General features: G+C 27.8%; 1 protein-coding gene across 1 annotated transcript in view; it reads left to right on the forward strand.

The window, feature by feature from the left end:
* The first annotated feature begins 1,180 nt into the window (after positions 1–1,180).
* Positions 1,181–22,850, forward strand: part of CycD (cyclin D) — a 126,341-nt gene continuing 104,671 nt past the window's right edge. Inside the window, exon 1 of the mRNA XM_065506862.1 lies at positions 1,181–2,142. Within this exon, the coding sequence (XP_065362934.1) occupies positions 1,375–2,142 (768 nt within the window). The 5' untranslated portion in view covers positions 1,181–1,374. The remainder of the gene's footprint in view (positions 2,143–22,850) is intronic.

Here is a 22,850-nt window from a genome sequence, read left to right on the forward strand (position 1 = left end):
GATATTTAAATATAAAAAACAAGCTTTGACAATTGTTAGAACCAAAAAGCGAAAAAAAAGTTATCAGCTGTTTGACTGACTCCACCTTGTCTAAATTCGCCTTGGTTTAGCCGGAGGAGAATAAAGTTGCCAGATTGATGTGTACAAAGACGTAAATTAATAAAGTAGACTCAGTAGAACAGCTGACTATTTTTTTATTCAGTTTGAATGTCAATTCACTTGTGGTTGTTGTGACGAAAAATACAACTTTGACAGTTCACTTACCTTTTAATAAAAACAAAGTACCTGTTGTTTCTGTAAATGTTGTATTTGTTGTAGTACTGTCGCTACTTTATTAATTTTCTACAATGTGTAGAAAATTTACAAACTGTTGGTTCTGTTTCTTTTCGACTGCGTGGAAGGAAAGATTTGTCTGGTGTGGTGTTAAAATAAAAGCGCTTGAATTATTGGAATTACAGTTGAAGAGTTATTTTAAAAACAGCAAATGTAATGAAACAAAGTTCGTAAAAGGTAGCCAGATTACCAGAAGCTTAAATCGTTTATATTTGAAAATACATAAATTAATTGTTTATTTTTTAAAGTAAATAAATAATATAACGGTGATTTATTAAGTACTTGAATTAATATAAATTACTTAAATGCTTGCTGTTTGTTTGCCGAAATTTGGCAACGTTTTTGAGTGCAAATTAAATAAAACGAATTAAATATTGTTCCCAAAAAAATACAAAAACAAAATAATAAAATTAAACAAAAAATAAAAAAAACAAAAACAAACTAAACGGTTCCTTCCCCCTGTCTTAACCCACCAATAAAGAGTGTGTGTTATTTATTTTGCGTACAACAAAAACAAAAAAAAAAGAAATAAAATAAAAACAAAACCAACAAAAACTAAATTTTGTGTGTTTTTACTCATATACCGTGCGTGTTGTTGTTATTATTGTTGTTTTTGGAAGTTTAGAGCAAAAGAAAGTATGCGAATCAAGAATTTCAATACAAAGAAACACATGAATAACTTGTTGAATTTAATAAAGAATTGAAAAAAAGCTAAAATAATAATAGTAAATATAATTTATGAAAATTTAAAATTTAAATATTGATAATGAAGTAATTTTAAAATACAAAATAACAGTGTGTTTAACAAAATACATACAACAAATTTTAAATAGAAAAGCTAAACAAATATTCAAATACAAAATTGATTTCAACGTGTTTAACCTCAAATAAGTTTAATTAAATTTGGTAAAAAGGGGTTATTATTAATTAATAAGACAGTATACTGTTGAAAAGTTATATTTAACTTAAAAAAGCGTTGCAGAAAGGTTTTTATTTGAAATAAACATAAATTCCAACAATTCATATTAAAAGTAAACAATCATGGACCTTTTGTGTACCGAAAATATAATGCACGAATATGAAACGGAAATATTGTGTCATCATCAACAACAGCAGCACCAGCAACAGTTACAACAGACATCAACGTTAACTAGAGAAGCAGATGAATATCCAGAAGAGCAGCAAACCACACTTCATATAAATAGCAATAGCAGCAATAATATTAATAATAATACTACCACTACTATTATAACAACTACCTCACCACCATCACTGTACTCTAGCAGCTCCTCGTTGTTATCCTCAACGACGAGTTGCTCATCGACAAATTCTTCCGGTTACAATTCCAGCAGTAGCTCGAGCAGCAGCAGCAGTAGCTCCAGCTTAAGTAGCAGCAATAATCCTTTAACCTCCTCTACATCCTCCAACTCCTCCTCCACACTAAACAGCAGCTCTTCTAACAACAACAGTAATTGCTGTCATTCCTCCAAATTGCAATGTGACGAGGATAGCAATGACTTTGTTGACAATTTATGTGCGAGCAACAACAATCCCACAACATCAGCAACTGCAGCAGCCAGCAATAACCAACAACAACAGAATAGTGTTTATGCCAACAATCTCATTAATCGTTCATTAGATTATGTCAACACGGCCACCGAGGATCCCACCTTCTTAACAGATCGTTGTTTGGAAAACGCTCTAAAGGCGGAGGAGAAGAGGCCACAACCCATATGCACCTATTTTAAGACAGTACAAAAGGATATTACGCCACCTATGCGTAAAATTGTCGCTGAATGGATGATGGAGGTAAGTGTGTTTAAAAATAAATTTGTTTTTTCTTCTTTCCATGGAAGGAGGGGGGATTGTAATTCTATTTTGTAAACTAAGAGGGGAGATTTATGTAAACAACAAGTGGTTGTAGCTTGTTGTCTATTACAACATGTAAGAGCATGAATGTCTTTACGTCACATATTGTTTGTTATTTTTATTTTTAAAATGTTTTCACTCAAAACCACATGTATATTTTATATTTTTGTGAGTGCTTTTAGTTACAAATTGGACCTATTTAAAGATTTTTTTTATTTTGCTTTTTGAATAACAAAAATCGTTTTTCAAAAATTCTTTTAGAAATGTTATAACAATACGAAAAAGCTTTGAATTTAATGGTTGAAATCGATTTTCTTCAGCACCAAATACCTAAGGCTAATTGTATTTAAACTAGAAACTAATAAAGGAATTTATAATAAAAATATTTAGATGCTTTTATATTCGGCAATTTCTCAGCTTATCAAAATAGGTTTAAACTTTTTTATCACAATAGAAAAATATGTCAGCGATTTTTTGGTATAGCGATTTCCGTCTGCTGGAATAACGGTTGATATCAATTTTCCAAGATCCAAAGTTCCCAACCGACCTAGTGGTTGACAATACAATGTAATAAAAGCATTGATACATTCTAACTTGATGTCCGATAGTTCAGAAAGACTATTGAAGGAACGATGTCCCAGAGACAGTAGTTTGTGCATGAACTATATCCAAAGATTTTTACTACAATATTATGATATTCCTTTCTCATATACGTTTGTTCCTAGGTCTTTATGTAGTCAAATTTTAGCTCATATTTAGAGCATATTTCCATCAACGTTTGGACACATAACATCGTTTAAAATGGATCTATATTCGATTCCAGTCATAGTAAGTTTTATGATATGAATCGGAATCATAACAGCCTCACATCATAATATTGATACCATCAAACTTGACTGTCTTATTTGTATTCTTAGGATCCGGGCTATTTCCCTTCGGCATTCTCTTTTTCGACGGGCGATTGTTTTAAGAGGTCTGCCTTCCTCGTTTCTTGTAGAATTTTTTTTTGGATGAAAAGTTTTTAAAAAATTTACTTTTTAAAATTGTGATACACTTGACGGGTATTTTCAACAAAGAATACCGCTATTGAATCTTAAGAAAATATAACAAAAACTTCAGAGAAAATTTCCTAGTCTAACCATTAGTAAATTCTAAACTTCTAAATTTATCAATTATATATGGGATTTCCAAAGTATTGTGACAAGAAATAAAGTTAACTTTGTGATAATTTTAAGCTAATGATGTAGGACTATCAATCAAGAATTTATAAAACCACAACTTTAATATGACGCCAAACTTGTTATTCTATCGACAACTGAATAAAGAGTTATATGATTAAAAATGTTATTATTTTTTTGTATTTCTTATTAAATATTTTATTGCAATAATGAAATTAAAAACAATTTTATGAAAAAATCATGCTTTCTCAAATTATTTATAATGATAACAGCAAATAAAAACGCTGACTTTAAATAGCAATGTTCTTTTGAATGGCACAACAAATTATTATTAAATAAATTAATGATTGAACTTATAAGTGAGAAGGTTTTTTTGTTAAATTGCCAGCTAAACGGATTTGAAGGCGCCAATGCTCTAATCAAGCAAAATCAACAATTTCAAACACGAGAGATGCACCTGAACACAAAAAAAAACTATATTAATTAAATATAAATTATAATAATTTGCTATCAATAATAGCAAAATATAATTGTTTATAACACTATGGATATTTATAGTGTATGTTGTTTTTAATATAACATTAATATTAAGTAATGTATTATTAAATTTTTAATAACATTAAACTATGTATTTTGCATAGTATTTAAGGGTTTTCCCTTAACCAGTAATTTTGCTTGAAAAGTAGTTAAATTTGTTTTATAGCAAATTCTAAACATTTGTCTGTATTAATTTGTAACCACATTTTATTTTATGACTCTCTGACAACTATAACTAAAAGTACATGTGTTTTTCTGTTTAATAACTTTTACTGTTTTACATGTACATATTTAAATTCCTGTAAATAATTAATATTTATGTTAATATTATTTGCAAAACAAAAATAGCTTAATATTCTCTATACAAAAAAATAACAAAGCAACTACTTATCACTCGCTTTTTTTAAAGATTGTTTATTAATTTATTGACGTTGTTATTTAGTTAGAATGTGAAGGAATTGTTTGGGGATTTTTAGTGCTATTTTTGTTTTTTTATATTTAATTTTCTAGTTATAAACATAGATTTCTTATTATTTGCTAATTTTTCTTTATATTCATTTTATTATATTAAAAAAAATATATGTACATATGGATGGCTATTATATAGGATGCTAAAAAAGTAAAATATCATCAGTGCTTTGTCATTGCAGCCATTTAGTTGTTATTGAACAATATATTTATACAACCCAGTAGATTTCATAACAAATTTAATTGTTAATTGTAAGAGACAGTAGTTTGGGATACCAACTTTTCTAAGATTTTTACTAAAATATGATGATACTCCTTTGTAGGTCTTTTAATACCAGTCTTTATGTAGTTCAATTGTAGCTCTTGATTTGTTTTTGAAATAAATTGCAATCTCATGGCTCCCTTACAGAATTCCCTAGACTATTACTTTTAAATAATAGTTTACAATCGACAGGTTGATAAGCCATTGAACAGTTTACTTGGGTCTTGAAATGTCCCATTGAAATACCTGAAAAGAGAAATAAGAAAAGAAGAACAAATATAAATAGTTGGATATAGAGTTAATAGAATAGGAAGAAGGAGAAGTGGGAGATAAGAAAATAAAGCAGTTCACAGATCAGCGCCCTGAGGCTTTGTCAACCTGACAGGACTAAAAAATCGATTTTCCGATCAAGCCCCATCATAGAGAGATTGGAAAGATTATCATAGAAGGACTACAAGATATTGATCTCTTACAATCAGTTCAATACTGAAATTAAATATTTTATCGGGTTTAATACTTTTGGGATTTGATCAAATGTTAAAAACTTAACACGTTTTAATTTTCGCTTTAATATAATTTTAGAATTTTTTAATATTTAAAAAAAAAACCACAAAAACCAGATTTTACAACTCTGTTTTTACACAATTTTTTTTTGTTTTACACAAAAACTCAGATTTTACACAAAAACTCAGGGGGTTTCCTCTCTATTGCGATGCGAAAGAAAAACTGAACAATTGGTACCCTCTACTCCGTTTTCGCATCGCAAACAAATGTGTTTAAAATATTTTTATTTACAAGTTTTGACATTTCATTTCGCTATTGTTTATTTTGTGGTACCAGTGTTGCTTATTTTCCAACTTATTTTGCGAAAGCGTTTGCGTAGACGATACAGAGTACTAAATTGTATTCTTATCGCATTTACCTTTCGCATCGAACTTGCTTTCGCATCGCAATACAGAGTAACCCCCCAGTATTTACGCAAAAACTCAGTATTTACACAAAAATATAGTTTTTACACAAAAACTTAGGTTTTACACAAAAACGTAGGTTTTACACAAAAACGTAGGTTTTACATAAAACAATAGTTTTTACACGAACAACTAAAAAACGCAGTAAAAAAAAGCGGTTTTTACTGAAAAAACGAAGATTTTTCTTAATAAGCGTTGTCTTTACACAAAAACCCTGTTTTTACACAAACTCGTAGTTTTTACACAAAAACGCTATTTTTACTCAAACACCAAGTTTTTGTTCAAACTACGGCTTTGATTACACCAAAAAAGTAGTTTTTACACAAAAACTTAATTTTTACACAAAAACGCAGTTTTCACACAAAAATTATTTTTTCACTCTATGTAAACACAAATTTACACAAAAACAAATTTTTCACAAAACACATTTGCCACATAAAAGCGCTGTTTAAAAAGTATTTAGAATCTTATATTGTTTCAGACTTCCCTATAAGTCTACATTAATTAACCTTTTCAAAATGTACATATCTTTATTAAACTATTCAATATTTTATTAGCATTTCAATCAATAACAAAAACACTGTGTACTAATAACAATACATGTGACTGATAGTTGTTCCTCTCAGTATGTTTAAAGCCGGTGAGTTTGCGCAAAGTCATTGCAAATTTCCCATGTAAAGTTTAATTACTAACAACACTTTGTTTGCTGCATGTGCCTGCCACACATAAGTACTCGTTTGTATTTTAAATTACCCTGTAACTTAAAACTTTAAATTAATATTATAATTAAGCATTATTTTCCTATATAATAGTAGGTACTATAAACATTTATTTCGCTCGTATTTACAAAAGTTCGTTTTAGTATCGATTTAATCTTTCAAAACGTCAAACACGTTTTTAACGATTGTGTTTTTTCTTGGTTTGTTTGAACAATCATCGTCTTTTCGTTCGTATTTTACTTTCGTATGTAGAGTTCTGTTAATCTTATCGTTGTGGTAGTTTGTTCATATGTATTTTTTTTGTTTAATTTTTTACTTTATTTTTTAAATAAAATTGTTTTTTTTTTATAATTTTATTTTATTTTTATTATTTCTCAACATCTTTCCTTCATTATGACAAGCAAAGTAACAAAAAAATAAAATAAAAAAAGTTTAAACAATTATCTTCTGTGCTGTTTGTTGTTGGTTTTCTTTAAAACATTTAACATATTGTACGCAATATATTATTATTAGTTTAGCGTTTTTTTTCTTCTCTATTTATAATTGTCAATCAATTTGAAAAAATACGTTTCTTTTGCGATTTGTTTCTTCGAACTTGTTGTATTTTAGCCTTTTTTTTCGTTCTTCATTTATTTTTTGTTACTTGTTTGACACTATTTTTTGTGCTTCAATGTATTTTGCACTACTAAATATGTATGAGTTCTATATTTTGGGGTTAATTATAGCATTTTATTCTTTATCAACAACTAAATTGTTTTTTTTGCGTTTTGTGTTCTTTTTTATTTGTTAAACCACAAACAAAAAAATGGCAAATTTCCAAATAATCTATGGAAATCCTCACAAAATATTTAACAACATACTACTCCTCAAACAAACGTTTTTCCTCATACGTTAATCTTTTCTTTTTTTTTTTGCAGAAAATACTGTAGCGTATAGTAAATTTTAATGGCATTAATCAGCATTTTGTCTACATTTCATTCCAGCCTTAATGTTTGGAAATTTATGTCATATTGTTGTGAAATATTAGATATTTCCGTACAAAAAATTTGTTGTTAATTAGGCACAAGTATAAACGTACATATACATATAATAAATAATTAAGACAGTAAATTATGTTTTTTTTTGCAAATAGTCAAGTTATTAGTTATTTTCCATGATCATGTTATGCCTCAGAAGAGATCAAAGATTGACAGCTTTGAGGAAAATTTCGATGCTAACAAAGTTATTATTTTAGTTAGCAACATTCGCTGTTGTGTTATCAAAAAAGTAGAATTTTTATGAAATTTCGGTGTAATCTTTTACACTATAAAATTCTTTAAAAAACAGATTTAAAGATGTCTATTTGACTCTATATCTATTTGTTGTTTGCCATAACATTTTCCAAGCCTTGGAGTCTTGCACTCCGTTTTACTTTTAAGAACTTTGATATTGAAAAGTCCATGCAGAAAACGCATATTATTAAACGTATTTTGTTGTTGTACAAAAATGTATTTTTATAGCAAAACGTAATTTTCGAAAAAAAACACTATTTTATCAAAAAACTTAATTTTCAAACCCAAAATGTTTTTTAATTAAAAAAATATTTCATTAACTTAAAAATTTATTTTTTACACAACAATGTATTTTTACACAAAAAATTACTTTTAACACTACAAATTTTTTACACCGGAATAATACACAATTTTTACGTCGTTTCCCACAGATTATTTAAGATGTAAATCTTACGTAGTAAAATCTATTTTATGCAGAAATACTTACATTATTACGCAAAAATAAGTTTTTACTCAAAAACGTAATTTTCACCAAAAAAAAACACAAGTTTCACAAAAACCAAATTTTTAACAAAAATGTTTTCTAATTACGCAAAAATTAAATTCAACATAGTAATGTATTTTTACACAAAAAGCACATGTTTACACTAAACATACATTTTTTTACAACAACGTATTTTTATTACACAAAACTTTGTTTTTACACAAAAACGTTGTTTTTACACAAAAACGTTATTTTTACACAAAAACGTTGTTTTTATACTAAAACGTTGTTTTTATACGAAAACATTGTTTTTATACTAAAACGTTGTTTTTATACTAAAACCTTGTTTTTATACTAAAACCTTGTTTTTACACTAAAACCTTGTATTTACACAAAAACCTTGTTTTTACACAAAATTGCATTTTTGTTGCACAAAAACGTAGTTTTTACACAAAAACGTAGTTTTTACACAAAAACGTAGTTTTTACACAAAAACGTACTTTTTACACAAAAACGTAGTTTTTACACAAAAACGTAGTTCTTACACAAAAACGTTGTTTTTACACAAAAACGTTGTTTTTACACAAAAACGTTGTTTTTACACAAAAACGTTGTTTTTACACAAAAACGTTGTTTTTACACAAAAACGTTGTTTTTACACAAAAACGTTGTTTTTACACAAAAACGTTGTTTCCACACAAAAACGTTGTTTTTACACAAAAACGTATTTTTACACAGAAAGTTGTTTCTTCTCAAAAACGTTGTTTTTACACAAAAACTTATTTTTATTGAACAAAAACCTATTTTTTACACAAAAGCCTTATTTTTACACTAAAACCTTGTTTTTAGACAAAAACCTTGTTTTTACACAAAAACTTTAGTTTTACACAAACAATTTGATTTTACACAAAATTGCATTTTTGTTGCACAAAAACGTTTTTACGCAAAAACGTTGTTTTGACACAAAAACATTGTTTTTATACAAAATAAACGTTTTTACAAATGGTTTCATCTCTGGCGCTTTTATACGATTCAGTATAAAAATTATTCAATGGTTTCAAATGAATTAGCATAAATTCTACTGTTAGCTATCTAATTAACTAACTAGCTGATAACTTTCCCTTATGGAAATTTACTATTAAAAATGTTAGCAAATTGTCTTCTAGCTATATAAATTCTTTATTATAAATTCAGACATTTTAGTTTATGACGTATTGATAAAGCTTATTATTAAATAGGAATTCAAATAAATCAACTAAAAAATTAAAACAACTGTAGATAGATATAGGACATCTAAAATACATTTTGAAATAATTATCTTCAACAATTTTATGCACTAATTTATTGTTGTTATACGAGACATTAATTTTTCGATTTCGAATTTAGTATATTGTATTTTTCTCTGTTGACTTCTGCCACCTTCCTTAACTTGTCATGTGATAATATTTTGAAATTCAAATTTAAACTGTCACTAGTGTCGCTTTTTTGGGCAAATTTGTCATTTAACTTTAATGCTGTTGCTATAATACATATAATACATTTGTTATACTTATAAATTTCCTACAACAAAAACTATTTTATTTCCAAGTTTATTATGCATAGGAAAACAACAATTTTTGTTTGTTTTTATCTTTTTTAATAAGTTGTGTGCAAAAAAAACATAAACTTGGTTTTCTAAATTTAGAAACACCTAGAAGAATTTTATTAAAAATAAATTTGCACTGGAATAGTTTTTTTTTTTTGCTCATAATTTTTGTTATTTTATACAAATTTGTTGTAGTACATACATATGTATGTACTTGTCATAGACTAAAAATAGCTTCTTTAAAAAAACATCAAAATATTATAAACAAGGGGCAATTTAATAAATATTTGCAACTTAGAAGTACGGGGTAATATTACAAAACATTAGATATGGAAAGTTTCTTTAAAAAATATAAAAATTAATTTAAATCCAAATAATTCCTCTATAAATACTTTTTCATAGCTTTAATATCCAATTCCTTTAAAATTAAAATTTTTTAAATAAATATATGGTTTTATGACCCCTAAGTTGAACTTCTTTAATCTTGTACTTTTAAATAGCGTCGATGTTGTGAGTTTTGTTTTTTATTTTCATTAATATTTAAAAACCATTTCAAACAAATTATAAGCAAAAAGTCAACTGACAAAAATAAACAGCAGCTGCAATTGTACAATAAGGACGACCGACTCCTGTTAAATACTTGATTACAGAAATTGTTAAAGAATTATAAACTGCATACTTCGTCGTTTTTTGTTGTTTTCTTTAAGGGAAGCTGTTAAGCAAAAGTAAAAGGGTTTTTTTTGCCTTTTATACACCATTTCCAATAATACAAACATTAAAGAACGATGTTTTTTGATAAATTAAAGAAACTGACAAAAATATTGATCTTAATTAAGTACTTAGAAGATATTGCAAGATCGCCATGACACTCTTGTCGTCACATCATTAGTGTTTCATACAACTAATAAAATCAATGGGAATTTTGCTATTTCAAAGACGCTCACGATTCGTTTCAAAACAATTAAAGAAAAGTTTAAAAAAATCGATCGTGAAAAATGGCAAGAAGTTCGTGTCAGACGACGAATCAGGTTATTGCAAGATCGTTATGTCTCTCTTATCATAGCATCGTTAAACTTCCATACATTTAATAAGCAATAGGAATTTTAACATTCTAAGGACGCATATAATTCGTTTCGATTCAGTCAAAGAATAAACCAAATTTAGTCATTCGATATCGATTTGATTCGGCCATAAAGCGTTTCGAAGAAACGATCTTCGAAAACAACAACATGTCATGACGTCAATGTTACCAATTCCAACGAATCAACGATGATCGTACTTTTGCCACGACAATGCAAGCTCGGTTTAAATAACTAACTTTTTAACGATTCGTTTCGATTCAGTCAAACAATTGTTGAGCAATGTGAAATATATGCATATGAATTCGATACCAAATTTCGTCATTCGATATCGTTTCGATTCAGCCATAAAGTCAAAACGATCGCTTTTCTCTTCGAAAACAAAAACTGTCATGACGCGATTGTTATCAAATGCAATGGATCAACGAGGATCGTGCTTTTCAACATCATCACACTGAACCTTGATTTGGGATCCAAAACAACATAAAAGTCTCCAAAAAAGTTTTGAACAAAATCGCATTTCAAAAGAAGTCTAAATGATCTAATAGGCCGCTAATCATTGATCAAAACATTTGTATCGATTCTTACAAGAATAAACTGGAGTGTTACTTATCATAAAATAGAGCAATACTTGGGCATTATTTATTGTTAAATGGAAATTCAGTTATGGAAGCTAAACATCTTTTAAGACGATCACCGAATAAACTGATCTGCAATGTTCAAATATAAATCTTTATGCTCCCTGATAATACGAACTCTTATATAGTTATCTCTCTAAAATTTGCAAGATCAACGTGTTCTCATTGTCTAAAGAAGTAATAGTTGATTGTGTGTTTAGGAAATACATACATATGTATATACCTAGTTTTAATTGTAAATTTGGTTCATAATAGAATGGTGAACGTGTGATGTTTTCATTACAAAATTAATGAATCATTATCATCATTAAAGCAAAGTATTCAGAGCAAATGCTGTTGAAACATCATGACAAATACAAACTAATTAAATACCCACCCAAAAAGCTATAAATGTGTGCATTTACCTTGTTGCAAGTTAATACTGAATGAAAATCTAACATTGTGTCTGCAGAAAAACTGAATTTCTGTTTTTAGGTTTTTTGAAAGAAAAAACTTGAGTTTGTTTAAATAAAAACACACTGATAATTGGTAATTGATGCAACACTACTGATATTTAACACAGTTATGAGCATTTATAGCCATGAGGGGGAGAACATGATCGGTTGTTTTGATCGGTAAATAACAGGAATGTCAACGAAGTTCATAAAAATTATCGGAAAAATAAACAAACATCACAGTTAATAGCTGAAGAGAGATTACATTACTAATCCAAGTTTCAGGTTCTCTTTATGCCGACCACTGATTAAACGATCAGATAGTAGTTGACTTCGGGTATAATGAACCGAACTATTTTTAATGCTAAACCTGGGGCCGAATTACCGCACTCGTGATCCAATGAACTATCGTATCGAAAAATAATTTCGATATCGTAATTGTAACAAAATGCTCGCTATCGAATGCCGTAATCTCAAATAAGAAAATTACGATCGATTTTACTCGATATCGAATGCGGTAATTCGGCCTCTGGTTTGGGAGGCAACAAATTGACAGCTTTTAGTCAATATTCTGTGACAGGTCAGAATGTTTTGGATTAATATTAACAGATATTTATTTAAATATCATTAAGAACTTGTCATCATAGGTTGATAATAAGATTTTTTTTCACATGTCATGTTAAAGAAATTTACAGAAAGTGTTCAACAGTTGCTCCTTATTGGAAAATTGAAACAATTTTCTCCACAAATTCCGATTTAAGAGACACTGTTTATCCTCATTACACTTTTAAATGGTGTAATGACAACTAGAGGAAAAGGTGTTGCTGTAAGACTTTCAGTTGTTGTTGTTGCTGCTGTTGTTATTCAAGCAACATGTGTGTTTTGTTTTTGCGTGTTTATTATTATTAGTAGTGCTGTGCTGTGTTGTGGTAGTAAGTAGTTCGATGTTTTCAATTGTGGAACCCAACAACATCTTTAAGTAAATGCAAGAAAACCACTACTTGCATCTGTCGTTTTTTTTTTTGCATTTTTGCCAACTTAGTTGTTTGTGAGAAAAAATTAAAAATAAAAAAAAATCAACAGTGGTTGATTTTGTTGCAAATAACAACAAGGGGTTGTGTGTCGTCTCTCTAACATGGTTGAAAAATGAAATGAAATGTTTATTTTTAAGTTTGTTTCTTTTTTATTTTCATTGGCTATTGCAAGTTTGACATATGCAAAAACAAAAGAAAACAAAACTTGAAATCCTTTACTCCCCACAATAACAGTAATTCTCCCCTTTTGTTTTTGTTTTTATTGTTCAAAAAAAGCCAGCCGTTATTATTTCGCTCTTTATTTGTATTGTTTATTATTTTAGTGTTTTTTAGTAGGGCATTTCTAGTTGTTGTTGCCTATAAAAAAAGTGTTATGTTTTTGTTGCCTTGTTAAGGAGAATTTGTTTATTAATGTTGTGTGAGAACTGTTGGAGAGCAGTTTAGAAATCTGATAAGAATACGAAAAACAAACATAATTCAAATTTTACAACTTTGCAAATTTTCTAATAAAAATACGAGTTAAACAACAATTCCAGTTAAGAATTATGACATCATTTAGGTCTAAAGTTTGCTAAAGTAGTACATATTTGAGATGTTTGTTTTTTTTTTTGGTTGCATTTTAAGGAAATAACTTGTTCAGTTTTAAGGGTCTAATAGGTGAGGGGCTATTTTTATAACAGCTATTAAGTTATCAGACATACCTACCTACGATTTTATAAACATTGTTATCTTTATTATTATTTGACGCCATCTAAATTATTAAATAAGGCCCTTACATTGTTGCTAGTTGTTTCGTAGTACTACGAAAACAAATCTGGCACCTTAAACTCTCTATCAGTTTAGGTGAATAATTACAAAACTTATCAAGTCATTAAAAAGAGCATGCAAGGTTTTTTGATTTTCCGGACTTTTTCTATTTCTATGAAATATTAAAAATTTGCTTTAATTTTCGGGAATTTACTAAATACTTAATCAATTGAAAACATGTTTAACCAGCTAGCCTTTATTCTAAATTATCTAATTATTGGGTGTATGACTTTCAAATTTGGGATTTTTTAAAATTTTTAGCTTTTATATAGAAACATTTGTACTATGACTTTTTCCCATCTTTCTGGCAACATATCGATTCCGAGCCAAAAGAACTAGTGCTCATCTTTTGAGGTCAAGAACGAATCAAGCCAATTTCGGATACTTTGTTCCAAAGTGAACCATATCCCAGAGAGAGCATTCTGCATCGATCGAAACAAATATGAGTCGGACGGGTCAAGATCTGGACTATAAGGCGGGTGAGGCAAAACTTCCCAACCACTTCATTCTAAATGGTTTTTAACAGGTATTCCAACATGTGCTAGCGTTGTCATGATGGGATATTATGGTTTCATGTCTAGCCGCATATTCTGGGCATTTTTCGGCCAATGCTCGCTTCAAACAAATCAGTTGCGTTCGGTACAGGTTTCCTGTGTTGGTCTCAAAATAGATAGGGTAGATTGGTCCCTCCAAATACAGAGCATTACCTTAGCACCATGGATATATGTCTTTGGTGGTGATTCGGTGCAAAATTGATTTTCTTTTATAGCGCTGAAACAGCATTTCAGACATTCAAGGTCTCTCGGATTCAATTCGTATAACCAATTTCTCTACTTTGGATGAATCCTGCTTTTCGCAAATGCTTTGAATTTAAATGCAATGATTTTGAAAGTTCTTGTTGAGATTGTCAACAATCTTCATGGAGTAAGAGGTATATCTTGGTGTTCAAACTTTTTTGACTGTCCTGGGCGATATTTGTATTACGTATCAAAAACACCACTTCTGAACCACACAAACCATCTCTGGATCGTTGAAACACCATCTGGATCACATTCACCATACTCTCTTTTTTTAAACTAAAGAAGTAAAGCAAAACTTCCCGCATATGACGCTTTGTTGGGTAAAAAATTCGAAATTTTTTAAGCAAAAAAAGAACGTTGTTGTTTACACTATAATGTTCAAGAACTAATGGCGTTTTCTTTTCTGGCATAAATGGTGCATTTATTCTGCCATTTACCCTTCTTTGAGTTTTTTCTGAAAATAATGTTGCCTTAAAATCCCGAAAATATGCTACATTTTTCACCCTCAATTTAATCAAATGGTTAGAAAAGCACCAGATTTTAAATGGTTTTTCTAATAATATTTTTAGGTAAACAAAATTAAATTTTTTTTTAATTGTTTTTCAATTTTTTTTTTCCAAATTTTTTTTTAATTTTTTTTCAGATTTTTTTAAAATTTTTTTTTTTAATTTTGCTGATTTTAAATAGCAAACTTCTCGAAAGCATGTCTGACAGAATTATTGAAGATTTGGATCCCGAAAATTGATTTCAACTAACAGACGGACAGACAGACGGACATGGCTTAATCGACTCCGCTATCTATAAGGATCCAGAATATATATACTTTATAGGGTCGGAAATGAAAAATGTAGAAATTACAAACGGAATGACAAACTTATATATACCCTTCTCACGAAGGTGAAGGGTATAAAAAAATGGGAAAAGAGAATTGGGCTGATTGTTAATGAAAAACTGGTAAATGTGAAATCATTTTTTCTACAACAAGACACAGATTTTTTTTGTTTATTAAATTTTCTGACAGAATTATGACGATTTTCATAAATATCTTTTTATTTCATTACTCATTTTCTACCATCGTTATTTCATTATTTTAAAAGAACAAAATTTATAGTTTTCCTAAAGGAATTTAGCAAATTAACATAAAGACAAAAAGTAAGGTTAGGTTATAATTTCCATACATTTTTATTAAAACACTTCCTGTGATTCCTTTAAATTATTCCTTATTTTATTATAAAAACTTTAGTTACAAAGATTTTAAAAGAATTTTCCTTATAAAAAAAATGAAAATATCACATAAAGTGAATTTATAATCACTCTCATTTTCTCTCTCTAACTCCCTGCTTCTCTTAGCCTTGCTCTCCCTATGATCTTTGATTAAAGTGGTTGATTTTTTTTTTACCTGTATTTAAGACGTAGTGTTTTTTCTGTTTGTTTGTTGGATCGTTTATATTTTGTACTTAAAATTCATAACACAGACTTCCTTTTTTGCTCTCTCTTCAATTTATTTTTATTATATTTAAAAGGAAAAAAAAATACAAATGTAATGGAAAAGAAGCAGCAGAAAAAACACAGCAACAACAAAATGTTTGCAATTTTATGCTTAAAACACAACACAACGGGGAGGGTTCTTGAGCAAGTCGCAGTGTGTAAAGATCCTTTTGAAATATCCTTGTTAATAAAGTTTGCATAAGAGCCACAATAGAGGGAAGTACGTACAACTTACAAACAAACAAGAAACGTTCAACTGTCAAACAATTCATTTAAAGGTTCATTACCGTTTGTTTTCAAAAGAACGTAAGTAAAGAACGAACGGTCTTGTACAACAAATTATTGTTTGCTTGTAGTTAAATGTATGTAGTTGTTGTTGTTGGCTGTTATTTGTTGTTGTCTCAAATGGATTGATGTATGACTTAAGAAAACTACTAAAATACAAATTGTATGCAGCAACAACAATGAGACAGAACAGAAGAAGAGGTACAGTTGTTAACAAAAAGGATACGTTGACTCCTATGAATGTTGTGTTGATGAAAGCCGTTGTTGTTGTTGTTTTCTTTTGAAAACTATGTATTTATTTTTTGTATTTATTACAATGTGTTTGTTTTCAATTTCAAGGTTATAATTTAAATTTAAATCTTTTAAATGCGCATTAAGGTAAAATTTTTGGAATTTAGCTGAAAATTATTTATATATGTTTGTAGCTGTTTTTTCGAAACGTGTTGTAATTCTAGAGTTTATGCATATTTTTTTATTTACTTTTTGTGTACAATTAATTATACTTGTATTTATTGTTTTTCCTACGTTTTTTGTTCATGCCCCTCTTCCTTAACTTTAACCAAAAATACCTATATTGTTTTAATTTTGCTGACAATATGTCTCAATAATACTTATTATTTGATATTTAGCTATAAAAAAAACACACACACACACAAATTGAAATTCTTTCTAAAACCCCGCTTAACACTCAATATCACTCACTCATTTGTAAATTTTGCAAAAGCCATTGAACTTTGCGTTTGCTAAAATGAACAAAAAGTCATCATTGTCATTCGAAAAAAACGGCGAAAAAAACCTTCAACTTGAATTATTACTCAATCTCTTATAAATATTGGCAACATGTTGGTACGACGAGTATGAAGAAACAACAAACATCATCATGTTTTGTTTATGTCTTTCTTTGCTGTTGTTGGTTGCTCTACTTGTTTTGACAAATTTTTGTAAGATTTTTTTTTTGGTTTTATTTCTATTTCTATCGTTTCTATTTTGCTACTGTGCTGTAATAACAAGAATAAGAAAAAAAAAATAAAACAAAACGACATTAGAAAATTTGTTCAGTGTCATTATTTTGTTGTTTATTTTGAAAATGCAATATTTACTGCTGCAATACAATGTGCAAACATCTATTTTCTCTACTCAATTAATGCACCATATTGCACTCTCTTAATAATTTTCTGTGCTACACACTCAAACATATTTGCAACAATAAAATGTGGACCACCATCATGATCATTAAACTTTTTTTTTAGTATGCACTTGTCTATTTTATTATTTTCGTTATTATTATTATTGAATTATTGTTAATAATTTTGCTTTAATATTTCATAAATGTCAACGTATTTTATGAGGATGACATGTTGGGGAGAAACGAGGAGGTGGTTTTATTAAGATATTCTGAAGTTTAACAGATACATTTTTAGCTTATATTTTGAACATTTGTACACCATAAATTTATACAAAGTATTGGCTATTGTTAGCTATGACCTTTTCCCATCTTTCTGGCAACATATGAATTTTGAGCCAAAAGAACTGGCGATCTTTTTAGGCCAATAACATATCAAGCCAATATCGGATACTCTGTTCCAATGTGGTCGGGCTTCACATACGATCTCTTACACTTCGGATTATTGACATGGATCCAAAAATGATTTTCTTCAAACTTTTTTGGCTGGCCTTGGTGATCTTTGTCTTCCGTATCAAAATCACCACTTCTGAACTGTACAAATCATTTGCCGCACGTTGAAACCGATGGAACACATTCACCGTAAGCTTTGGTGATATGTATGCTTCAAAATTAATCAATCAAATATTTAGTTATTCGACAATTAAAACAGGAAAATTAAAAAACAAATGTACAGATACATATTTATTTAATTTAAAATTCGATTAATTAGTTATTCTAAGTTCATTTTTTTTGTTGAACGATTATTCGAAAAAACGAATAATCGGAAATGCAATTAATCGATTATGCCATAAATTAAATATAAAATAAATTATTTTCATTTATTTAATTTTTTTTTTACCAAATTTTTAACGATTATTCGAAAATTTGATTAACATTTATTCGATTAATCGAACAAAAAATTTGCAAATGAATTACAATACTCAACAATATCATCTAAAATATTTAATTTTAAAGTTTGGATAACTAAACGGAAACGGAAACCGAATAAACGATTATTCGATTAAGCGAATAAAAAACATTTACAAATTAATTTAAACTCACTACAATATTAGCCTTAATATTGTTTTTATTTTTGGACGACTTATAAAAAATCGAATAAAAGATTATTCGATTAATCAAAGAAAATTAATGGGAATTATAAGTAACAAATTAAAATATTTCATAAAATATAGGTTTTATATGAAATTTTAACAAATAATCGGAAAATCGAATAATCGATTAACCGAATAAATTTTTTTATTTTAAATTATCAAAGGTTTTGCAGAATTAAATTTTACACATATGTTTAGAGCTTGAATTCGAAGTTTTTTTATACATATCGCACTGGTTCCTCTAAAGAGCGTCAACTCAAAAATTTTCAATTTTCACTTTTTGCAAAAAATCGATGTGCAGTGGTCATATCTACCCACTGTAAAAATCTGCTATCATTTTCTCTACTCTTTCGCCAAAAAATACAGTTATATCCGTACAGTTGTTCATTGTAATGTATTGATAAAAAAATATTTGTTTGCTTCTACTGAACATTTTAAAATTTTGAGTTGACGCTCTTTAAAGGAACCAGTGCGATATATTTACAGGATTTTAGACGATTATTTTTAAAACTAAATAAATGATTATTCTATTAATAAAAGAAAAATTATAGCAATTATAGTGAACATATTACAATTACATAAACTATAGGTTTTATATAAAATTTGAACGAATAATTGGGAAACCGAAAGATTTGAACTGAATAAAAAAATAAAAATCTGAAAAATTGTCTGCAGGTTCTGCAGAAATTCATTTTACACATAAGTTTAGAGGTTTTTTGCGAAGTTTTGTGTATATTTACAGGAATTTTGGCGATTATTCGGAGAACCGAATAAATGGTTATTCGATTAATCGTAGTAAAATTTAGTAAATTACAAAACACATGATATAAAATATTGGTTTTATATGAAATTTCAACGAATAATCGGAAAACCGAATAATCGTTAAGCGAATAACACAATACAAATACATATAGAACATTATTAAATTTCATTTTATACATACATTTACAAAAATTGCAGAATTTTTAATGATTATTCGAAACCCTGAATAAATGGTTTTCGATTAATCGAACTACAATTTTTCAAATGCTAAATAATAAGAAAAATTGAAGATCTAACATTATTATTCGGTTAAACGAACAAAATATCTGCAAAGTTTTCGAATAAAGCAATACAACAAGAGATCTATATAATCTGTTTAATTTTCATATACATATTCGCCGAATGTTTGACGATTATTCGAAAAACCGAATAAAAGGACCAAAAAAGTAAAAAAATTAATATTAAATCGGAAAATAAATAATCGAATACAAAAATTTTAAAAAATTTCGATTTTATATGAAATTTCAACGATTAATCGGAAAACCGAATAATCGATTAAACTATAAAAATAAGAAAATATGGAAAAATTAATACAAATTTTGCAGAATATGTATCGCCAATTATGGGAAAATGGTTTTTCAATTATTCGAATAAAAATTTCGAATAAAATCTTATTTTTATTACTGACATACATACAATACATGTGTCATTCTTTTCTAATTTCTGATAATGGCATAATCACTACTTCTTATCAATAAATTTACACATTAACTTTTGACGTAGGTTTTCAAACTAAAAACAAAATTGTACTCAACTCCAATGAATGAATCTAAACATTTACAAATTAAAACTTTGTAGCAAATGAAATATATACATATGTACTTATGTACATACGAGTATTGTATAAAAAAAAACTTGAACAATATAATTGAGTTGTAGAAACAGAAAAAAAAAATAATAACTTCTCTGTTTCTGTTAAAATTTCCTTCATAAATTCCAACATTTTTGTTGCGGTTTTGTGGTCAATTTCTTTGATATCAGCAACAGTTGTTGCATAAAATAACAACAATAAAATACAAAGGGAAATTACGTTAAACTAAAGATTTAAATAACGGCTCTAATGAAAATAATAAAAATAAAATTGGACATTTTGCATTACAAACTGCAAGTAGCAATTAAGGAATTCTAAGAAATAATACTAAAAATAGCTTGATAAAGATTAACAAAAAAACCAACGTCACACGAGTTTGAAGTGTAAAATATCAGTAAAATATTTCAAAAATTTTTATAAAATTCCTCGCAAAAACAGACAGCTACTAAGTAGTACATAAAACAAGTAAAATCCTTTATTTATTAACCAAAATCATGTAATAGGAATCTTAAGCATGTTTACAATTGTGTATTTCTTGTTAAAATCTCAAGTTCATTCCATAAGGAAACAACAAACCAAAATGTAATCTAAAACACCTTAAAAATCATTAAAAGAAATCCCAAAAAAATACGAGACACCTTCAAAAAAAAAAACTGAAGAAAGATGAATAATGATGATGTTTATGAATGGCGATGATGTTGGGGATGAAGTTACCTGAGGAATGTAGACGACACTACAGGAAAACATGAAAACAAAACATGATGTTTATCAGTGATTGTACTTAAAACTCAGCACATTCCAGTGATCTAAAATTTATTCAAAATTCTCGTGTTTTTTTTTTTTTTTTTTGTATAAATATTCAATTGTCTGTCTTTGTGTCTGGGGCTTCAGCTACTCTCCATATCCCTCGATATGCTGATGGTACCAAGTTACGAGTGAGTACATTGTATGATATGCATACGTACATATTACAAAACAATTGAAATTCTGTATTGTGTAGATTATTGTGTCATTTAGAATTTGAAATTTTAAAATTGACGCCCACTACTCTACTCTACATTTGAAAGTGTCAGTGTAAAATTAAATTAAAATGTTTATTATTTGCAAACAACAACAATAGCCACAAAAATTGCATTAAATATGATTTAATAACAATTTTAAATTAATTTAATTGTGATGTGATTACGAACGAACGAGCGAACGACGACAAAAAACATATAAAACTCACACAATTTACATTTGATAAACTGTAGATAAAAGTGTTAAAAATGAGCACACATTTGGCAAACTGTGTTTTAAACTGGCAAAAACATTTATCCATTAAATGATATTGTATCCAGCAAAACGAATAATCGAAACAATAAAAATTTAAAGTTAAACAGAATTTTATTTGAGATTTTGTAATATTTTTTAAATTTAGATACGATTAATCGGAAAACCGAATACGAAATTATTTGATTAATCGACCAAAAATTGTCAAAATTGAATTATGAATACTGGTTGAATGCATACTTTTTTATATATATTTACAGAACTTTTTGCGATTATTCGGAGAACCATTATTCGATTAATCGAATAATATCATAAAAATCAGAAAAAATTTAAAAAGTTTGCTGAATTTTATATTCCTGGAATTTATGCACAATTTTTTATATATTTACAAAATTTTTACCGATTATTCGGAAAATCGAATTAACGATTATTCGATTAAACAAATAAAAATTATGCGAATTATAAAGAACACCTTACAATATTACATAAAATATAGGTTTTATATAAAATTTTAACGAATAATTGGAAAACCGAATAATCTATAGACCGAATAAAAAAATAAAAATCTGAAAAATGATCAAAGGTTCTGTAGAATTTCATTTTATAATTATGTTTAGAGATTTATGCGATGTTTTTTTAAATATTTACAGGATTTTGAACGATTATTCGATTAATCAAACAAACATTTTGCGAATTATAAAGAACAAATTACAATATTACATAAAATATAGGTTTTATATGAAATTTTAACGAATAATCGATAGACCGAATAAAAATCTGAAAAATTATCAAAGGTTCTGCAGAATTAATTTTATAATTATGTTTAGCGATTTATGCGATGTTTTTTAAATATTTACAGGATTTTGAACGATTATTCGGAACACCGGATAAGCGGTTATTCGATTAATCAAACAAACATTTTGCGAATTATAAAGAACACATTACAATATTACATAAAATATAGGTTTTATATGAAATTTTAACGAATAATCGGAAAACGGAATAATCGATTGACCGAATAAAAAAATTAAAATCTGGAAAATTATCAAAGGTTCTGCAGAATGCTAAGTTTTTTATATATCTACAAAATTTTTAACGATTATTCGGAAAATCAAATAAACGACTATTCGATTAAACAAATAAAAATTGTGCGAATTATAAAGAACTCATTACAATATTACATAAAATATAGCTTTTTTATAAAATTTGAGCGAATAATCGGAAAATCGAATAATCGATTGAGCGAATAAAAAAATAAAAATCTGAAAAATTTCAAAGGTTCTAAAGAATTTAATTTTTTTACATGTTTATAGGTTTTATGCTAAGTTTTTATTTTTTTACAGGACTTTGGACGATTATTTCGAAAACCTATCAAATGGTTATTCTATTAAACAAATAAAAATTATGCGAATTATAATGAACTCATTAC

This window comes from Calliphora vicina, chromosome 4, assembly GCF_958450345.1.
Source record: "Calliphora vicina chromosome 4, idCalVici1.1, whole genome shotgun sequence".
Classification (NCBI taxonomy): domain Eukaryota; kingdom Metazoa; phylum Arthropoda; class Insecta; order Diptera; family Calliphoridae; genus Calliphora; species Calliphora vicina.